Source organism: Cavia porcellus, unplaced genomic scaffold (genome assembly GCF_034190915.1).
Source record: "Cavia porcellus strain 051 isolate PalLab524CR breed Dunkin Hartley unplaced genomic scaffold, mCavPor4.1 scaffold_24, whole genome shotgun sequence".
Taxonomy (NCBI): Eukaryota; Metazoa; Chordata; class Mammalia; order Rodentia; family Caviidae; genus Cavia; species Cavia porcellus.
In genome coordinates, this window is record NW_026947507.1 from 39,244,261 (window position 1) to 39,262,079 (window position 17,819).

The 17,819-nt window shown below is 43.1% G+C and overlaps 1 protein-coding gene across 2 annotated transcripts in view; it reads right to left on the bottom strand.

Moving 5' to 3' along the window:
- Window positions 1-879: 879 nt before the first annotated feature.
- Window positions 880-17,819, bottom strand: part of Adra1a (adrenoceptor alpha 1A) — an 82,175-nt gene continuing 65,235 nt past the window's right edge. The window contains exon 3 of one of the 2 annotated variants that reach the window (XM_023561465.2): window positions 880-4,268. In XM_023561465.2, the coding sequence (XP_023417233.1) occupies window positions 3,751-4,268 (518 nt within the window). In that variant the 3' untranslated portion in view covers window positions 880-3,750. The remainder of the gene's footprint in view (window positions 4,269-17,819) is intronic. The other variant, NM_001172912.2, reaches the window with a different exon arrangement.

Sequence of the window (17,819 nt, forward strand, 5' to 3'; positions counted from 1 at the left end):
CATGGCTGGTAGTGAATAACTCTAGGCCACCACTGTGTATGTCCTGCCACCGCTGTGCATGCAATTCTTGGTCAACACAAGTTCTTCTGCATTTCTCTCTCTCCCTCCCTCCCTCCCTCCCTCCCTCCCTTTTCTCCTTTCCTTCCTTCCTTCCTTCCTTCCTTCCTTCCTTCCTTCCTTCCTTCCTTCCTTCCTTTCCTTCTGTCTCCGCTCCCTTCCATCCTATTTCTTTTTTTTTACAGAGGCTGTTGTTGAGTTGTCCAAGCTGGCTTCAAACTCAAGATCCTCCTGCCTCAGTCTTCCAAGTGCTGGAATTGCTTGCTGGCAGGCACCACTATGCCTGGCATCTTCTGCATTCTCTCATATGCCCATTATCTCTTAATTTGATATTATTGCCCTTCTTACCCGGCCTTACAACATCCCAGGCAATTTCCTCTAGAAAAGTAGTACAGTCTGCTAGTGTGATAGACACCAGCCTCTCCTTCCTGCTCTTGGATTTGGCTGGATTGGAGACTTGGTAGCATATTTGTCAAAGTTCATTGGTAGGTAAATCACAGCAAAACAAAACATTTTGGGGTTGGCTATGGTGTGGCATCCTCATGCACCTAATCTGAATGGCAGGTCATTGCTTCTCATTCTGTATGGTGCTGGGTGCTGTGGAGAATGCTTACAACCGGGCAGATTCAGGTCTAAATCAGATCCTCCATGCCCTTGGCCCAGTGCTTAGTAACTCAACCATCAGATTTTCATTTCTAAAATAGGAATAGTAAAATTGCTAGGAATTTAGAGCCAAGGATTCTTAACAAAGAAGGCTTAAGAGACTGCCTGCCATGCACAGGCCAACCTAGGCAGATGATGAGAGAGCTAGGAGACTTCATATTTTGGGAAATTTAGGAAACATTAAGCAATTACACTAGAAGAAGAACTGGATGAGATATGAGAGGAGAAAACTGTGATCAATAAAATGAATTCTGAAACACTTATGTGTTTGAGGAAAATTATGGATAAAGAGATTTAAGGCTCCTCCTAATGCATATAATCATTACAGAATAAACTCAAGTTTTGCTCCCATAATGTCACTGACTTTTGTGATGTTAAGGCAATCCCGAGCAACAGCTTTTTGTAACACTTCAGAGAAGACATTTTAGCTGCTGTTACTCTGGGTAAATTCCTCCAGCTCCAAATAGAAGCAGTAAACATGGGGAGTATAAATATGACAATCATTTGCTTAGCTGTAACAATTTTAGATATTTTTTGGCATGCTTAAAGTACAGATGTTTTTGTGGGTGAGTGAAAAGCAACTCAACTTGTGTACTGTTTATCTCACTTTACCACCAAATTCCAGGTAACATCCATTTTTGGGGGGGTGAAATTGGCATGTTTATACCCAATATCATGCTATGGGAAAGGGAAACAATGTTAAAAGTTTACCTCCCTAGAGAGAGGGTGTGTGTGTGTGTGTGTGTGTGTGTGTGTGTGTGTGTGTAGGGGAAGTGCGCCAGGCAATGATTTATGGATAGATTTACAGGGATACAATTGTCATGGTTCTTATCTGATGACTCAAAGGTTTTCTAGTTGTTTGTTTTGATTACAAGTGGCATTCACATGAACTCTCCAGGGCCCACAAAAGTTCCCATATCTACAATGCAAATTCACCCTTAAAGTTGTTTAACGATCATGTCTAACATGGGATCACATTTTGAGGAAGGGAAGTTATGACCCTTCTTCTCAGGAAGATGCTCTTTCTGTAATGGGACGCCAAGGTCAAGGGTGGTTTTTAAATTCAGAATCTGAAAGAAGCTCTTCTCAGCAATGAAGCTTTTTCCTGCCAAGGCAGAGGACCAGGATCCCTTCATATTCAAGTTCTCCCTAAGTGTCTGCCTCTAAAACAGGACACCCACATCTGCTTGGGCTGGTGGGGGGCATGCAGGTAGATGTCTGAAAAATCCAGGCAACTTCTAAGTGACAGAATCCATGTTCTTACACCGAGGTTAAGTATCTATTTACCTTGTCAATAAGACACTGTTGGAAAGCTGAGGCCGCATTCAAAGACCAAATACAGCCACTCACAAACTTTGCACCCACATTTAAACATATCCTCCATGGCAACGTGGAAAGAGACTTGCTTTTAGCAAGGTTTAAGGAAATAATTATTTGCTGAAAGAGAGGTGATTGGGCCGTGATGCCTGCTGGAAGGTTACTCAGCATGTCCAACCTGCTTTGAAATTCCTGGAGGAAATTATAGGAACAGTGAAGGGACCACAGAAATTACCAGTAGTTTTAGATCCATGATTCTTGTCAGGAATTGTTCCAAAAACACTAATCGTATTTTACATTCTCATGGTGGGATAATGGACGTATTTTAATTTTTATTGTCATTGTCATCATTAGCAATAATCTGAGTTATTAAGGTTTATCAAAATTTGGCAGATATGGAGCAAGAAATGTTGTTCAAGTTGTTTATAGAAGGCAGTAGGGATGACATTTGAGTGGGCTATGGGAGCTTTTGCTAGAACAAATGTTTCCCTGTCAAAAAAATGTTTCCAAATCCCTGCTTTGGGCAGTTCTTTGGTGATCAGTCAGTATGAGTCCCAGACTAAGCACTGGCATCTTTCCAAGTTCAGGAAGGTTGTCCCTGGGTCTTAAGGATCATTCCAATGTACTGCAGGTGAACCTCATTCATGACACAGGAGTGAAGCAGGTGACAAGAAATAGAAGTCAATGATTTTGCCATTTGAAATATAAGCTCTGGGTTTTCACAGCGGAAAAGGCAGGTAATTTGTCAAGAAAGGCTTTTCGAGGCTACTTCCAAAAGGCTGTGGAGTAATCCAGCAGCTGCTAGCTTAGCATGAAATTAGCACCCCCAACCTGCTGATGATACAGTAGAAGCCTTGTCACATCTGATCTGCTGAAAGGATTTTTGACCCTAGCAGTTAATTTGCAAAGATGACCCTCATGTCTACTGCAATCTCTTGGGAAAAGCACGCTCTCCCCAACTGGTCCCCATTCCCCAGCTTTATATGGATACAATTGTGGTTGTTCTTATCTGGTGACCAAAACATTTTCTCAGGGTGGAGCATGAGCCTCCTTCTCATCTGCAATAAGAGTGTCCCTTACCCTCATCTTTTGGGGGTAAGCACAGTATCCGATCAAAGTGCAGCCAAAGGGGAATCTCACTGTGTATTTTACTCAAGCCGAGACACCGCAGGTATCAGCAGTAGTGCGGTTTTAAAACTCATTTTGCCAGTCACGTGCCTGGGTATCAGCCACTGTCTCACAATTCTCTTTAGGGTCTCTCTCCATAAATGTCAACAGTGGCTGTTAGTAGGTTTAGCCTGAAAATAAAGTCCCCTCACTTCCATCAAGACAGAGCTCCAAACTTAGAGTGTATGCTCAAAATACTCATGATGAAATCATAACCCTATATTTAGTCTTCTGGATTGTGTATGCAATTCTGTTTCCCATAGTAATTTTCATTGAAAGTGCCAATTGTGGAGAGCAGAGTTAGGAAACAAATGAGAATCAGGTGCAGGGATGTGTGGTCTTGAATCATTCTGAACCTATTGGTTGGGAGACGTTGAGTCTTTTTCCTGTTCCTTCCTCCTTGCCTTCCCTCCCGCCCATTCCCTCCCTAGATGGTACCCTTGTTGAATGCTCCTGTCTTTTTCTCCAAGAAAGGTGCGCTGTCTTTTGAGTAGGAAGAGGGAAGGCCTTTAGGATCACCCCTTTCCTTGTGACCTTCCCCATCCTCTAGACTTCCTCCCCATTTTCACTGAGGGAGATGGTATGAATCTTGATGGTTGGGACTTGGTGGTTTTCTCCAAGGCTGGGGGTTGAGGGCCCCACACAGCAGCAGACCTGCAAAAAGCTTTTACTTCTCACTCGGGCAGTGGTGCAGGTGGATTGGTCCTTGGGCACTGTAATCCTGGCAGATCCGTGGGGCATGGAAGAGAAAAATTTCCATTCACAAACCCCATCAGTCTTGGAGATCTTATAGAAGGTCTCTCCGGATCCCACGGGGATGCGCACCATGTCTTTGTGTTGCCCCTCCAGGGCATGGCTGGGGGCATGCAGGGTGTAGCCCAGAGCGTGCTTGGAAGAATGCTTTCTGCGGAGACACTGGATTCTCAAGACATTCTGAAAGGCCTTTTTGAACTCTTGACTGGAGCATGGGTATATGATGGGGTTGATACAGCTGTTTAAGTATCCGAGCCAAAATACTATTTTAAAAACTGTGTCTGAGGCCTTGAAATCAGGGAACAAAGACCCTGAAAGAAAACACACAGAGTCATACAGGTTATTTGCAAGTTAGTAGGACAAATGGCTAGGAAAATAAGCCAACAAGTTTTTTAAAAAATGTCTTTACGTCTTTAAAGAGTTGCAGATGATTCCAGATGCATTTGAATTTCCCACACTGGCCAGTAACCCCTTTGTGACATCCTTAGAGACATCCTTACTCAGCCCATGTGCAGCCATCCTTAGGACAGCAGGCTTGATCGGCTCTCTACCCCTTGATGGCTTCTGTGAAGACTTAAAAATCAAATGTCAGATTTCTATTGAGTTTAGATGTACAGAATTTGTTTTGCCTGGGTTTTAAAATAAGTCTGAATCTACTCAAACAACTCATATTAAAATTTGGTTACTTGAAATATAATTTATATTTGGATGCAGAGCTGTACGCAGAACCTGAATGTTCATGAATTCATTTTTCCCCCCATGTTGAAGCTGGGTATTTCAATGAGAACCTCAAGTTTAAAACATACTGCTTTCTGTCACTGGGGCAAAAAACCTAAAGGATAAAAGGTTTATCTCAGTTCATGGCTTCAGAAGTTAAAGTCTATAGTCTTTGGGCTCGAAGGCAGAAATGTCATGGTGGAAGGGCGTGTGGAAGAAAGTTGCTTACCTCATGGCAGCCAGGAAGCAGAGAGTGGAGAAAAGCCAGAGAGAAAGGGCAGGCCAGATACAGCTTTTAAGAGTATGTTCCTATGTCCCACTTCCTGCCAATAGGCCCCGCCTCCTAGAGCCCATTCAGCTATGAGTTTATCAGTAGGTTAATACGCCAAGATTAGTTACTGCAGAATCCAATCACTTCTTTGGGTTTCTCTTATCCAATCAAGTTGACACTCATGATTAACCATCACAGCTAGCTTGTGACCATGGTTCTCAACCATTTTTTCCTGCTGATGCATTTTAACAATAACATATGCTTCACTTCGCAGTATCCCCCAATTATGCCCCAGTGGCCTTTGATTGCTTGGCAGTCAGGTCTTTCCTAATACCTGGCCTAGCCAGGTTTATAGTATTACTGCTTATTATTAATACAGTATTTTTGTTTCATTGTCACTACAAAGTTTTTTTTTTTCAAGTCCATGTCTGTTGTTTTTGTTCTCTCAAATTCAGCCATGGTACCTCAATGCTTTCCCCCATCCTCCCTGTCTACCCAGACCGAACCATGGACTAGCACAATGGGAGTCAGAGCTCAGGTCTCTGCACAGTGACCACTGGAGCTCATAGATGCAGATAACAAAGCCAGAGCCTTAAAGTGGGAGCAATCTTGGGGCTCATTTTACCCAATCACCCAATTGCCAAATAAACAAACAAACAAACATTGCTACCATATACTTATAGCTGCAGTGTTAGTACAGTATAAGGGTACAAAGTCCTGGATCTCCTGGTTGAGCCTTTTTTATTCTCCACTCCCTAGACTTCTAGTACTTTCTACAGAAGATGTTTTGTGAATGATAAAACCCCAAATGTCTCTCTTTATTCCTCTCTGGTTGGTGTGGAAGAACACCTTGATGTTCCCTTCAGCTCTTCTCTTTTCTTGCTTTACTAAACTGTCCCCTCTTCCACAAGCTTCCAGTTACAGCTTTATGTCCATTTGTGTGGGTAGTTTTGAGATCAGTCTTATTATATCTGTGGGTCTTATTTTATCTGTGGGTCTTATTTTCTTCCCTGAAAAAAGAAAACATCAAATGGATACTTTCTAATGGCTCCAACATTTGTCTTTTATTTGATCTTTTGGTCTCAATTTTATGTCTTTGTTTTCCTTTCTGTGCTAGGGGTCTATCAGAATCATGACAAAATCAGGGTACACTTACAGATGGCTTTGGAAAATGGTTCTCTGCAATTTAGTAGAAGAGTGAACTTGTACTCGGTGGAGCCCAAGAAAGACAGAATAGTGCAGTGGTCAGTGGGAGCCCATGTCACTGACACATTCTCCTTGCAAAGCTGTACATGTTTCAGAGAAACTAACGCACGCAGAGTTACACACACTCACAGACAGACACACAGACACATGCAGGTGATGACTGTTCACTTAAGAAAAACATGTAAATAAGAAACTTTTATTTTTTAGCTCCAAAGCTTTTGTCCTTGCTTTGAAGCTTAGAGTTACTGGGTATCTCTTTTGAGCTAAGTGCTATGCCGAGCACTTAACAAATAATTTCATCATCGTTAGCAGCAGTAGGAGTTCTATGACTCCTATCAATATTTCTATCTTACAACTGAAGAAACACCATTTAATGAAGCTGAAAGACTCAGCCCAAATCCTTCAGATAGTTCCTGGGAGGGCTGGCATTTTAAATCAGGCAGCCTGAATTTAGTGTTTATGTTCCTTCATGAAATGTTGAAATATATCAACATAATGGATTTTTTTTTTGTTGTTGTTGGTAGGGCAGAAAGGCATACATGGAGTTTAGAGGTAAATGGTTGGGGAAAGCTGAGATGGAAAGATATTTTTTTCAAACTTCCTCTGAGAGGCAGAGAATGGGATCAGTGTCAACATGATTCCTTGGTTTGTGTGAACATGTTTATTCCAGAAAAACATCACCTTACATTATGATGCCTCTGTATTGTCACATATTTCTTCCTAATGGTGACAACAATGTGATTGAGGAGACTTGCTTCACAAACACCCACCTTCTCCTGTGCTTAATAGCTACAAGTATGGATGAGCTGGGCACAGCAAAAACCACTTTATCTGTACTTTAACTACTCTGTAAATCATCTAGTCAGGCTCAGGGTATTTTCCTTATTTGAAGAATTTCAGTTAATATCAAAACCAGTAAAGAAAATATGAATTGCGAATGTGAATGCTATAAAAGTGGCTTGAGGACCTGGAAATCATCCACCACTCCTTCAAGGATGCTTTCTCCTTATAGATTCAGCTTTGCATTCATACATATCTCCACTTCCTTTTAGTCACTTCCTTTCCATCCAGGCTCCAGGTCTGGTCCTCCCAGAGCTGAGCTCCTGGGTTTCCCTCTTTCCTGTGATCTTGGTACTGTGTCCCCACCAGCAGACCTAAACCCCGGTCCTCCCTCTCTATGCCCTCCATTTGATTCACTGCAGCTGAGGAATGCGGTGGAAAGGAGGTTGGTGGCAAGGCTGACTTCTACTAAGAAATGGATATAACAGTCTCCATCCTTAGCCCTTCAGGGATATTCTATTGTTAATCCAAGAACATCTCTGGATGCTGGCTTTTCAGTTAATGAGTGAGCATTGCTTCTAGGCCAAAGACTATTCCCAAAATGGCACTATCTGGTTTATTCTCCTGAGTGTGTGACAGTGTCCAGATGTGTCTGAGGCTAGTACAGATCTGCCCTCTCCCAATCTGAAAGTTCCACCAGGGCTAGGTCACAGGATTCATCTGGCCTGCTTGGAGCTGTCCTCTTCCCTGGGGAGGAGCCATGTGATTCTCCCCGCACAGCTGCTGACCCGCAGCTGCGTTGGGAGAGGGACTTAGAATGGTACTTCCTTTAGCGACTTTCCAGAGGGGGAAAGATGTCGCTCATGGGCTGCTCCACTTGTGACTGACATTATTCATTTCTCTTCCTTCATTTCATTCCCCCTCAAGAGCAGTAAGTGGAGCTGGAATCAGGCCTGGGAAAAAGCTGCTGCGGTCTGTCCCCATCAGAGTCCCTCATCTGGCTGCCTCCTGTCCTTCGAGCTCCCCAGCACCCATGCCTTCAGCCTCAGTTGCTTCTCGAATTTCTTTCTTCTTGATGATGGGTGACATTTTCAAGAGTGAGAAGACGGCTGGGTGTGCCGCTCCCATCCTCTGCCCCCTGAGGCATGGAGCTCCAGGGCAGAAGCAGATGAGTTAAGGACGGATGTCCTGGACCCAGTCTCAAGGCTGCCACACCACTTAAGTAGACCTAGGCCATTTTTGTTCACTCCTAGGGCTCCAGAACCCAGCAACTGCAGGTGCCCTGAAGACACCCCCAGCACTGGGGGAGCCACCTCACCACCTGACTGCTGACCGATAGGGGCGGCAGCTGAGTCTTCGGTCCTCCGCATGTCTCTGCCTCCCAGCCTGACCAGTGGGTTTCTTCTCTGCCTTTTGGCCAAAGCTTCTTCCTTGTCTCCCTGAATCTGCCTTCAAGTCTTGTCTCATTTCTCTCTTTTGTGGGTGTGCACTGTGCCTATGTAGTCTTCTGGTTTTCTCTGCACTAATACTTCATTGTCTTTTCTTTCCTTGCTGCACCATTTGGAATCTCACACTCTGGGTTTTCCCGTCATGCTTCATTGGAAGTGCCAGGCTTCTGAGTTAGCCACATGAGAATGAGGTGTCCTGTTTGCCTGTTACCACAGCTCTGTTTTGGTACTCAACAACCTCCAGCTCGTCTCTGCCTCAAAGGGAGGCAACAGCTCCGAATTTAATTCCCTACACACCTTGCCCTGCAGGTCAGGCCATTCACTGCATGTGAATTTGCCGAGTTTAATTCCTGGCATTTGGAAAATCCCCAAATCCCTGAGAATGCTTCCCTTCACTGAGTTTTCTTCCACTATTTAGCTGCTGCAGAATTTCTGACTTGTTTCTAACTTTCCAAAATATCCTAGTGATTTTAAAATGAGTTGGGTAGAGTAGGTATTTATGGCTAAACACCACGGTTAGGAATCCCTTCATCTTTGGAGATGCACTATCCCTAAACTTCATAAGCTTCTAGATTCTAGGAAGTTGAAACTGATGAATCATACCTGTATATCTTACCACTTTGTGTCTTATCAACCAGAAGCGTTTAAATTCTCGTTTGTGATCTGGTGATCACCTAGTGGGGATATTGGGAGAAACTAGGAATTATACGCCTTGGCCACTAGGCTCACATTTTAGCTATGAAGTGACAGCAAAAATGTCCCCAAGTCCCCCCCAGTGTAAGAGACATGCCAGCACTGGTCTCATCTGTGAGTTTGCGACACCATATTCCAGTTTATCCAAAACTCAAAGAGAACAAAAATGGAGTTCTTTAAGTCCCAAGGCTCACAGAAAGATTTCCTGTCCAACCCACCCCTGACAATTGAAGGGTTCATTTTTAGTTTGACCGTTTCTTTCAAAATCAAGGAACTTGGCATGGAAGCAGAAGGTTATGACTCAGTCTTCTTGGCTCTCATCTAAGTGGCTGCTTCATAGTGACCTGAACCCTGGACATGCTCATGACAACTCTGAGAGACAGCGGCTCTAGATAAATCCTGCATAGCTGGAGTGGCAGAAGATTAGACTGTAAAGACCAGCAGGAACTTGGGGATCGTCATCCCCTCCTTGCCAGAGGAAAATAAATACTAAAAGGTGAGTAGGGGAGCAATTTCCTAGAGTTGTATGGCTCTTTTGTGGCCAAATCAGGATTAGATTCAGAATCTGCTCCACATTATCCCTGTGCACATCTGTTTCTTTTGATAGCTCTTCAGTGGCATGGAAAGTGGTGATGTGACCAGCTTTCAGTGGATGACAGCAGGTTTTGCAGATATGGTGAGAATGAGGAAGGAAGAAAGGGACATCACCAATAACTACATCATTTAAAAGTCAGAAAGCATCATTCAAAAGGTTGGATGGCAGCAGAACACATTCCAAAAACTGGAGTTCCAGTGACTCCATTAAAAAATGTGGACCCCCTAAGGAGAAACTTACGTAACTTCAGAGAAAAATCGCATTTAATTGTTTCTCACTGTACAACTGGTGGACCCTCCCATGGGACTGGCATAAACCCCGTGAGCATGGGAGACACACAGCGGTCGCACAAACAGCCAGCTTCCTAGGCCCAGGACTCCAGTGCCAAGCAGCACTCCAGCCAGACCAGCTGGCATCTTTACAGGGGGAAAAAAAAACTCAGCTTCATCTGATTAAACCTCAGAGGAAAGCTGCAGGAGTCAGGACAGCAGCAGACACGAGTCTCATCCTCCTGGGGTCTATCAGGTCACCTGGGTTGAGCTGCTAGCTTGGCTGTGTGCCAACCCAAGGTTCCGAGGCAGACTTCCTGTTAAACTGAATACAAGCCTTCATATGAGCAGGGACACACACTCCTGGAAAGAGACCTTCGGCTTCTACTGCCTCCTCACAGTAGGCTCTGGTGGCAGTAAAGATGGCTAAGCCGCAGCCAGACATAGTGGTGCCCACCTGTAATCCTAGCACTTGGGAGGCTGGGGCAGGAATACTGTGAGTCCCAGGGCAGCCTGGGCAACAGAGTTGAGGCCAGAAGACAAGCAGTAGCTTTGTCTGGCACACTGTACCTCTGTTAGCTCACGTGTCCTCATGAGAACGCTGAGTTTACAGACAGGCGTGTGACCGTGGTGTCGCCCTGGAAAGTCCTCTCCTTTTCTCCCTGCTTCCTTTGCTTACCTGGGGCCTGTGCTGTTATGGCCTGCACCAGTAGTACAGTCAGGTTGTTGTTCCCTGGGGCAGTGTGTAGTGTCTTGGTTGAACTTTCTGAGGAAGTGTGACTAGTAGGCCGCGTGACTTGGGGTGGGGATACGAGGACACAGTGCACAATGTGTACACACAGCACTGAAGGGACAAGTCTTGGTCCCCATGGGGGTCTAGCTGGTGTGTGATGGGAAGGCTACTCACTCTTCCAAGGAGTGAGAAACACTGGCCTGTGGTGACTATTGTGAAGGCCATTGCTTAGCTCAAGCCAGGCAAGGAAATAGGTCATCTGGAGTGATGGCTGTCACCTGATGATGAATTTCATTCAGATGAAATATGCCATCCATAGTTCTGTGAGTGGCAGACAAAACTGACTGTGGGATCCTCTTGCCAGCCAAGGGTATCTCTGCACAGTCACGGATCTTAACCTGGGCAACCCAACCTCCTCCCATGAAAGCTCTTAGAAAAGTTAGTCTCAATAGCCCACAGAGTCTGCAGACAGCATCTCTCCTGTTGGAAAAGGGGAATACACCTGCCAGTGCGTACGCTCGGGTCCAGACATGATGGTGAGTCAGGAAGGAGTAAAGTGGAATTCCACCGCACAGTTCTGCTGTGATCATTTTTTCTTAGAAGATGTCTGGTGCTAAGTAAGGACAAGACCAAACACTCGCAAAAGAGAGCAAGTGCCCTCCTTATCTCATGAAAGATTATGGGAAGAAGCTGGCAATGAAGCTACTCCGCTTTGCTGTCTTGCCCAGTGATCTTGCATATGCTCGTGCCATGATGCCATCTGCTGTATATGGCCAGAGAGGCGTTCACCAGAGCTGGTGCCATGCCATTTAGATTTTTAACCTTCACAACTATCAGTGAAAACGTCTCTGTTCTTTATGAATTGCCCATTCATAGGTTGTTTCTGCAGGAGGGGAGGGCTGAGGATGGAAGCCTTATACTTGCTAAGCAACTTCTCTGTCACTTACCTAAACCCCCACCCCATTGGGATAGCAATGAAGCAGACTAATAGAGCGATGTGAAAATATTGTGGAGATATGACCAGAGAGAACAGGGTAGGCTTTCAAGAGGAGACCTCAGTATTTTGGGAAGGAATTATAGGAGGACACTCTGATTACTATCATGGAGGCTGTGTGTGAATTTGTGGGAAGAAGGGCTAGGAGAGAAATTCAAGAGCTGGCATCATGAGATGCACCCTCACAGGGGCCAGGAAGTCTCTGACACTGCTGACAGTGAGTTATGTTGGTCAAGAATGGAATTTACTCTTCTTGGCGTGGGGTATGGCCTGATAATGGCTGACTTTAGAGGTATCATACTTCTTAAAAATATATGGACCACACACATGCACATCTGGGGTGGTTGCCAGGTTGGTATCTCAAGGATTAATCTATTTATGAATTCACAGTTGAATGTGCTCTTAGAAGATGAGCCTGGTTGGAGAAGGCAGGTCATGGTGGGCGCTCCTTCCTCTCGCTCTCTCCACCCCTTACTGTGCTTCTTGGCTACCATGAGATGGGCAGCTTTGATCCACTGGGCCCTTCCACCACAATGTTTCTGTTTCCAAGCCAGTGTGCCATGGACTGAGACCCCTGAAACTGTAAGCTTTTTCTCCTTTAAATTGTGTATATCAGATATTTCCCTCTATCAACAGAAAGGTGACTGACATACTTTTTCAAAAAACATTTCCCCAAGCACCAGTACTTTCCTCCATAGCATTTATCACAATCTTCTATGCTTTACTTTCTTGGTTTTTCCCTTTTCTTGAATATAAGCTTAAGAGCACAGCTTTTTAAAATTTCACTCTGGTGTCCTCAGCACCTCCCACAGTTTACAGCGCATAGTAAGCTTCTGACAATATTGTTGAAGGAGTGCCATCCAGTCTTTCCAAGTTTAGTCTCTGTAAAAACATGCACAGCTTGTGGTATTTTTCCCTTATCACTGTTTTGGAATGGAGCATAATTCTCAATGAATCTTTTTGAATCAAAGGATAATGTTTGTTGCAGAGAAGAAAAGGGCATTTTAAATGATACTCCTGCCTCAACTACTAGCCCCTGTAAGTATGTTCTTAAATGGAGAGAGAGGGACTGTCGTGATTCACATTCCAAAACTTTATCTTGCCGATCTCCAAGACACTCAGGTTTACGTGAAAACACGACCATTCTCCAAATAATTTTATATGGCTAAGTTGCAGGCACTTCATAAAATTATTACTTCCAGTACTTATAAAGACATTTTGGAGGATCCTGAAAGACGAGCTGAAGCTGTAATTAAGATGTGATAACCATCGTCTCCTCTTGTATTTGTGGGATGTTAGTCTGAGGCCAAGCATCATCAATCCAAGGCAACGACATAAACAACCAAAATCAATCTTTCAAGGAGGAAGTGCAAACTATTTCAGGCAAGTTCAAGTCCTGACTCTTGCCAGCAAGGTCATGGGTGGGTTAGCTGATGTTTGCATAGTAAAAGATGAACAGGAGAGCAGACAGATGGATTTTGGTTCTGGGTTGCTGTGTAATGCCTAATCTGAGTTCTCTGGATCATTTGGAGATGACATACTGGGTCCTCCCAGTGGTCACCAGGTCACCCAGGGGCATTCACCTTGGCCCTCTTGCTGTCTTTCAGCAGCAGCAGCAGCTATGCCTGTTTAAAGTGCGAATAAGAATAACTTGATCTCCGCTCCTGGCTCCAGCATGTCTCCATCTACAGCCTGAATAAACCAGGGATAGAGACTGCATCTCAACCACCTCTCCAGACGTGTAAGCAGCCAGCCCTAGGCTCAGAGAACATCAGATCACCACAGCCCCTGACTCTGCCGATTGTGGGTGGTATCCGCACAGGCACCATGCATACAAGAATTCTAATAGCTCGTTCTTAAAATAAAAGATGTCTTTTTGGAATCCACAATATGGCTTCTAAGTACAGCTGGACTAACCAATTTTAAAATACTAAAAGCTGCCGGGACAATTTAGTCTTTAATTTTAAAAAAACATAGAATGTGGCACTGCTTGAATATAATCATCTTTGAAAACAGGAATGGGCAGTGTCTCTATCTTCCATAATAGACACAGCATTTAAGGAGCTTAGCTTTGATCAGGGGAGTATTTTCACTTTGCAGACCTCTGCCATCTCACCTGGGAAATGCCTGCTAGTTTCAGGGCAAGATTAAGATTGGGGCAGCTCATCCCTTTCTGAGCCTCAATTTCTTCCTTGGTCTAATGACCCTCAGATCTCCATCCCCAGAGCATATCTGGCTCCTGAGCTCTCGTCTTGCACACCCAGCTATTACCGGGCAGCTCTGTTACATTCTCACAAACCACCTCCCCATTCGGAAAACCTAACTGAACCCGCCATTGCCCGCGAGCTTGCTCTTTATTCTCAGCTCCAGTCTCAGTTAATGGCACCATTTTCCCTTAATTATGTAAGCCAGAAATCCACTGTCGTCTTTTACCCCATTTCTCCTAACTCCTCCATGACAGCCAAGTACCCACGCTTGACCAGGAGTCTTCAATTTTCTTATCAGCATCTGTCTCAGTTCAGGTCCCTGTCACCTCTAACTAAAATGCACCCAGCTCTCTAACAGCTCTCTGCTGCTGATGCTGTCACCTTCCAACCCATTCCTCACATTGTAGCCAGAGATATTCTGAGAAAACAAACCTGATTATATCCATTGATTGAATCATTTCAATGACTCTTCGCTGAATTCAAGATGAAGAACAGACTCTGTATTTTGACTCCCTGGCCCCTTAGATTTGGGAGCTGAAAATCCACTTTATTAGGTAACTAATTATTCTAACAATGGTGATCCCAGTGCCTATCTAAAAAGCCTGTAGTTAGTAGCATAGAAGATTGGAGAATTTTAATTTGTGTAACTGTTAACTGAGTAATACAGCATCTTTTGTTCACAGGGTTATTATAGTGGCTGATTTATCAGAGTTTAGGGCTAAGGAATAAATTTATGGCTTCTAGGCAGCAGCACATGTACAAAGAAAATCTTCGAAAAGCCAAAGAATGGCAATCACTAATGAATTCCCAGAAGTTTTAGGGGTGGTCATGACAGTGGCTCCAGAAGTTTTGTAAGATCCAGAAGATCTGAGACATGAACAAGGATGCCTGAAGGATAAACACAGAAAGTAGTGAAGACATCAAAGACAGAGACAATCGTGTTTAGGGCTGCCCTGGAACATTTAATCCCTGGTACAGGGTATGTTTTTCTGTTGTCAAAACCAGTCATATTCCCAAGGAAAGGCTGTTTCTCACTGTTACAGTTCCCTTCTGGAACATCTACCCAGTGTCTGCTCCTACTGGGTGATTAATTCAGAACACACAAGATGCCCGTAAATTATATTTTCTGGTGTGCTCTAAGGGGAATGTGCTATTCACCAACCCCAGCACAGCTGTACTGATTCCCTCGGCAAGTGTGGGAGCAGCAGAAATTACCTGGATGTAGTTATTCTTTTGTCTCTGTCTCACTCAGAGAAAAATGTTCTTGACAGGAGAAGAAAGCTGGAATAATTGATCAAAATAAAAAGAATGATATTCATGGCTTTTATTTATTCAGGTTTGAAGATTTGATATTAGTGAGTCAGAAATTAGCTCTGCTTTATGTCTCAAGGTAGGCAACATGTTTACTAGTGTCTGGCTTTCTTAATTTTTAATAGAGTTTACATTTATCTAAGAATAACTGAAGGGAGACTGCTGGGGGCAGGGAGACCAACCAAGAGACAAGCATTTTATGATATGCTCTGTGTCAGAATTCTGAACAACAGCTAGGGGCTGTGGAAATACAGATTTAGGCTGTCTAGGAATTTGGCCTTCCCCAGGATAAACTGGATAACTACTTCTCTGGGGTGTCATAATGGGGACTCAACCATCACAAAGTGTCTTCTTAAAGTACTCTTTAGGGGACATTCTAGCTCTGAAATTCTAGAACTTTCTGCAAAGCAAGAAAGCACTATTGAAGAAGAAAAAGTTGGTTGCTTTGAATATCTCAGTTATTTTTAAAATACTGCAATAAAGGACTTGTATAGTAGAAGCATTTAAAGAAGCATAGGTATATGAGTAGGTATTTCGTTGGATATAACAAAATCATTTAACATGACACCTTTTTCTGAGAGTGAGGCTAGTCTACTTGCATTTCATTCCTAATTTTTCTTCATAATCTATCTGGGGCCCATAATACACATTTTGATTGAAATTGTTGCTGAAACTATTTGCCACTATCTCCTAAAAACCCCTGAGGTGCTAAGAGCTGAGTGGTCAACACGGAGGGGTAAGGGTGTGCACCAGCAAGCACGGGCTCTAGATAGAAAAATCCAGTCTTTGCAGTCCTTCCAGGGGGAGAACTAGCAGTGTCTGCTGAGATCCGCGCCATGTTGGAACTGAGGACGCTGGGAAGCCAAGCCAGCACCTCCCCTCCCTGGTAAGCAGAGGCAGTGTGGCAGACTGCAGCCCTTCCAGGGGGAGAACCAGCAGTGTCTCCTTATGCCTGCGGGAACCTGGGTGAGTACACACATGCAAAAATTAACCCAGAAATAATACGTTTTAGACAACTGGGATGATCTCCAGCTTTTGTGAGCAGACTTTTTTTTTTTTTTTTGCTATATCATGAACACTCTTTTATTCTTACTTCAAAAAATTTTCCAAGACATATTATCATTTAATCATATTAATATGGAAAAATTTGTTTATCTTTCCTTGCTAATTTAAATGTTTTGGTTCTTTCTAAATTTTCTCTATTATAAACCACTATGAAATAAAGGGAGGAAATGGGAGGAGGAATAAAATTAAAATGTTATATAATGCATGCACACTAATGCCACATTGAAATTCAACACTTGGTAAATTAAAAGGTATTATTAGAATATATAAAACATATATCATTATTAATATATTAAAATAATAAATCTTTATGAACTTCTAGATGACAGATATACCATCTAACAAATGAGCGATAAGGCCTTTTAAAACTAAAGAACAATTTCCAGGAAATACAAGGAGAAGAGGAAAGTACTAAGATCTACAGGGATGAAATAGGCAAAGTCCAAACTATGGGAAATATTTACCCAAATCAAAATAAAAATATCAAGGTAAAGAAAAAAGAGAGAGATGAAAAGGAATTTGAATTAAGAGAAATTTAAGAGCCGTATGTAAATAAACTATAATATATGGACTTTATTTTGATCCCAATTCAAAGTAAGAAATTCAAAGTATGATAAGAAAGTTGGAGAATGTGAACGGTGGCTGTAAATCTTATGAAGAACTGTGGTTGCTTTTGTTTAGACACAGTAACCGTTTCGAAGAACAGCACCGTTCAGAGGAACATTGTGGAATATTTACAGATGAGATGATAATGTGGTCCAGAATTTGTTTCCCAAGAATCTGGGTAAAATGAAGAATAAACCAACACTGCCTGCATATGCATATTTATTTATGTTATTAAAATCTGGTGATACTTACTTCAACTTAATTACTTGACTATTTTTATACTCTTAGTATTTTCCACAATAAATATTTTAAAAATTAAAAATAAAAGTATATAACTACAAACATAACTCACTATCTCTGACCTTTTGTTGCTCTTTCCATATTTCTTAGAACTTTTTAACATGAGTTTGCTTTTTAACTTATCTTGCTTGAAAGCTGAATGTGTACAGTAGAGGGGGGATACAGAGTTGAGACTTTGCTCCTGAGATAAGGATTTGTTTATTATAAACTGGATGGGCAGGGGTTTGACAGCAACTCACAGCACATATGAGCTGTGTGTTTCAATATATAATGAAAGATTATTGCAGTAAAAGACACATTATCCACCTTGCCAATTAATGAAACAATTCTGGAAGTCCTCTTTTGTGAGTGTCTTTAGTTATACTGTCAGGGTGTTTCAGTGTCCTGAATTAATTAAGAAATTTACCTTTCACCTTTTTTTTTGACTCTGGGAGGGGCCAGGAGCTGCATGCTGCCTGATGCAGTGGAGGGAACGAGGAACCCTGAGGAACCCTGGTGCTCTAGCGAGCCTGCCTCACCGCTGAGCAGCCCGGCCCGCAGTGACTCAATTCACCTTATTGTTTACTGCATCTCCTGCAGATACTCATGAAAGAGGACTTCCAGAACTGCTTCAGAAAATGGCAAGAACAACGGGATGAGTGTGTTCAAAGCCAGGGGAAGTGTTTTG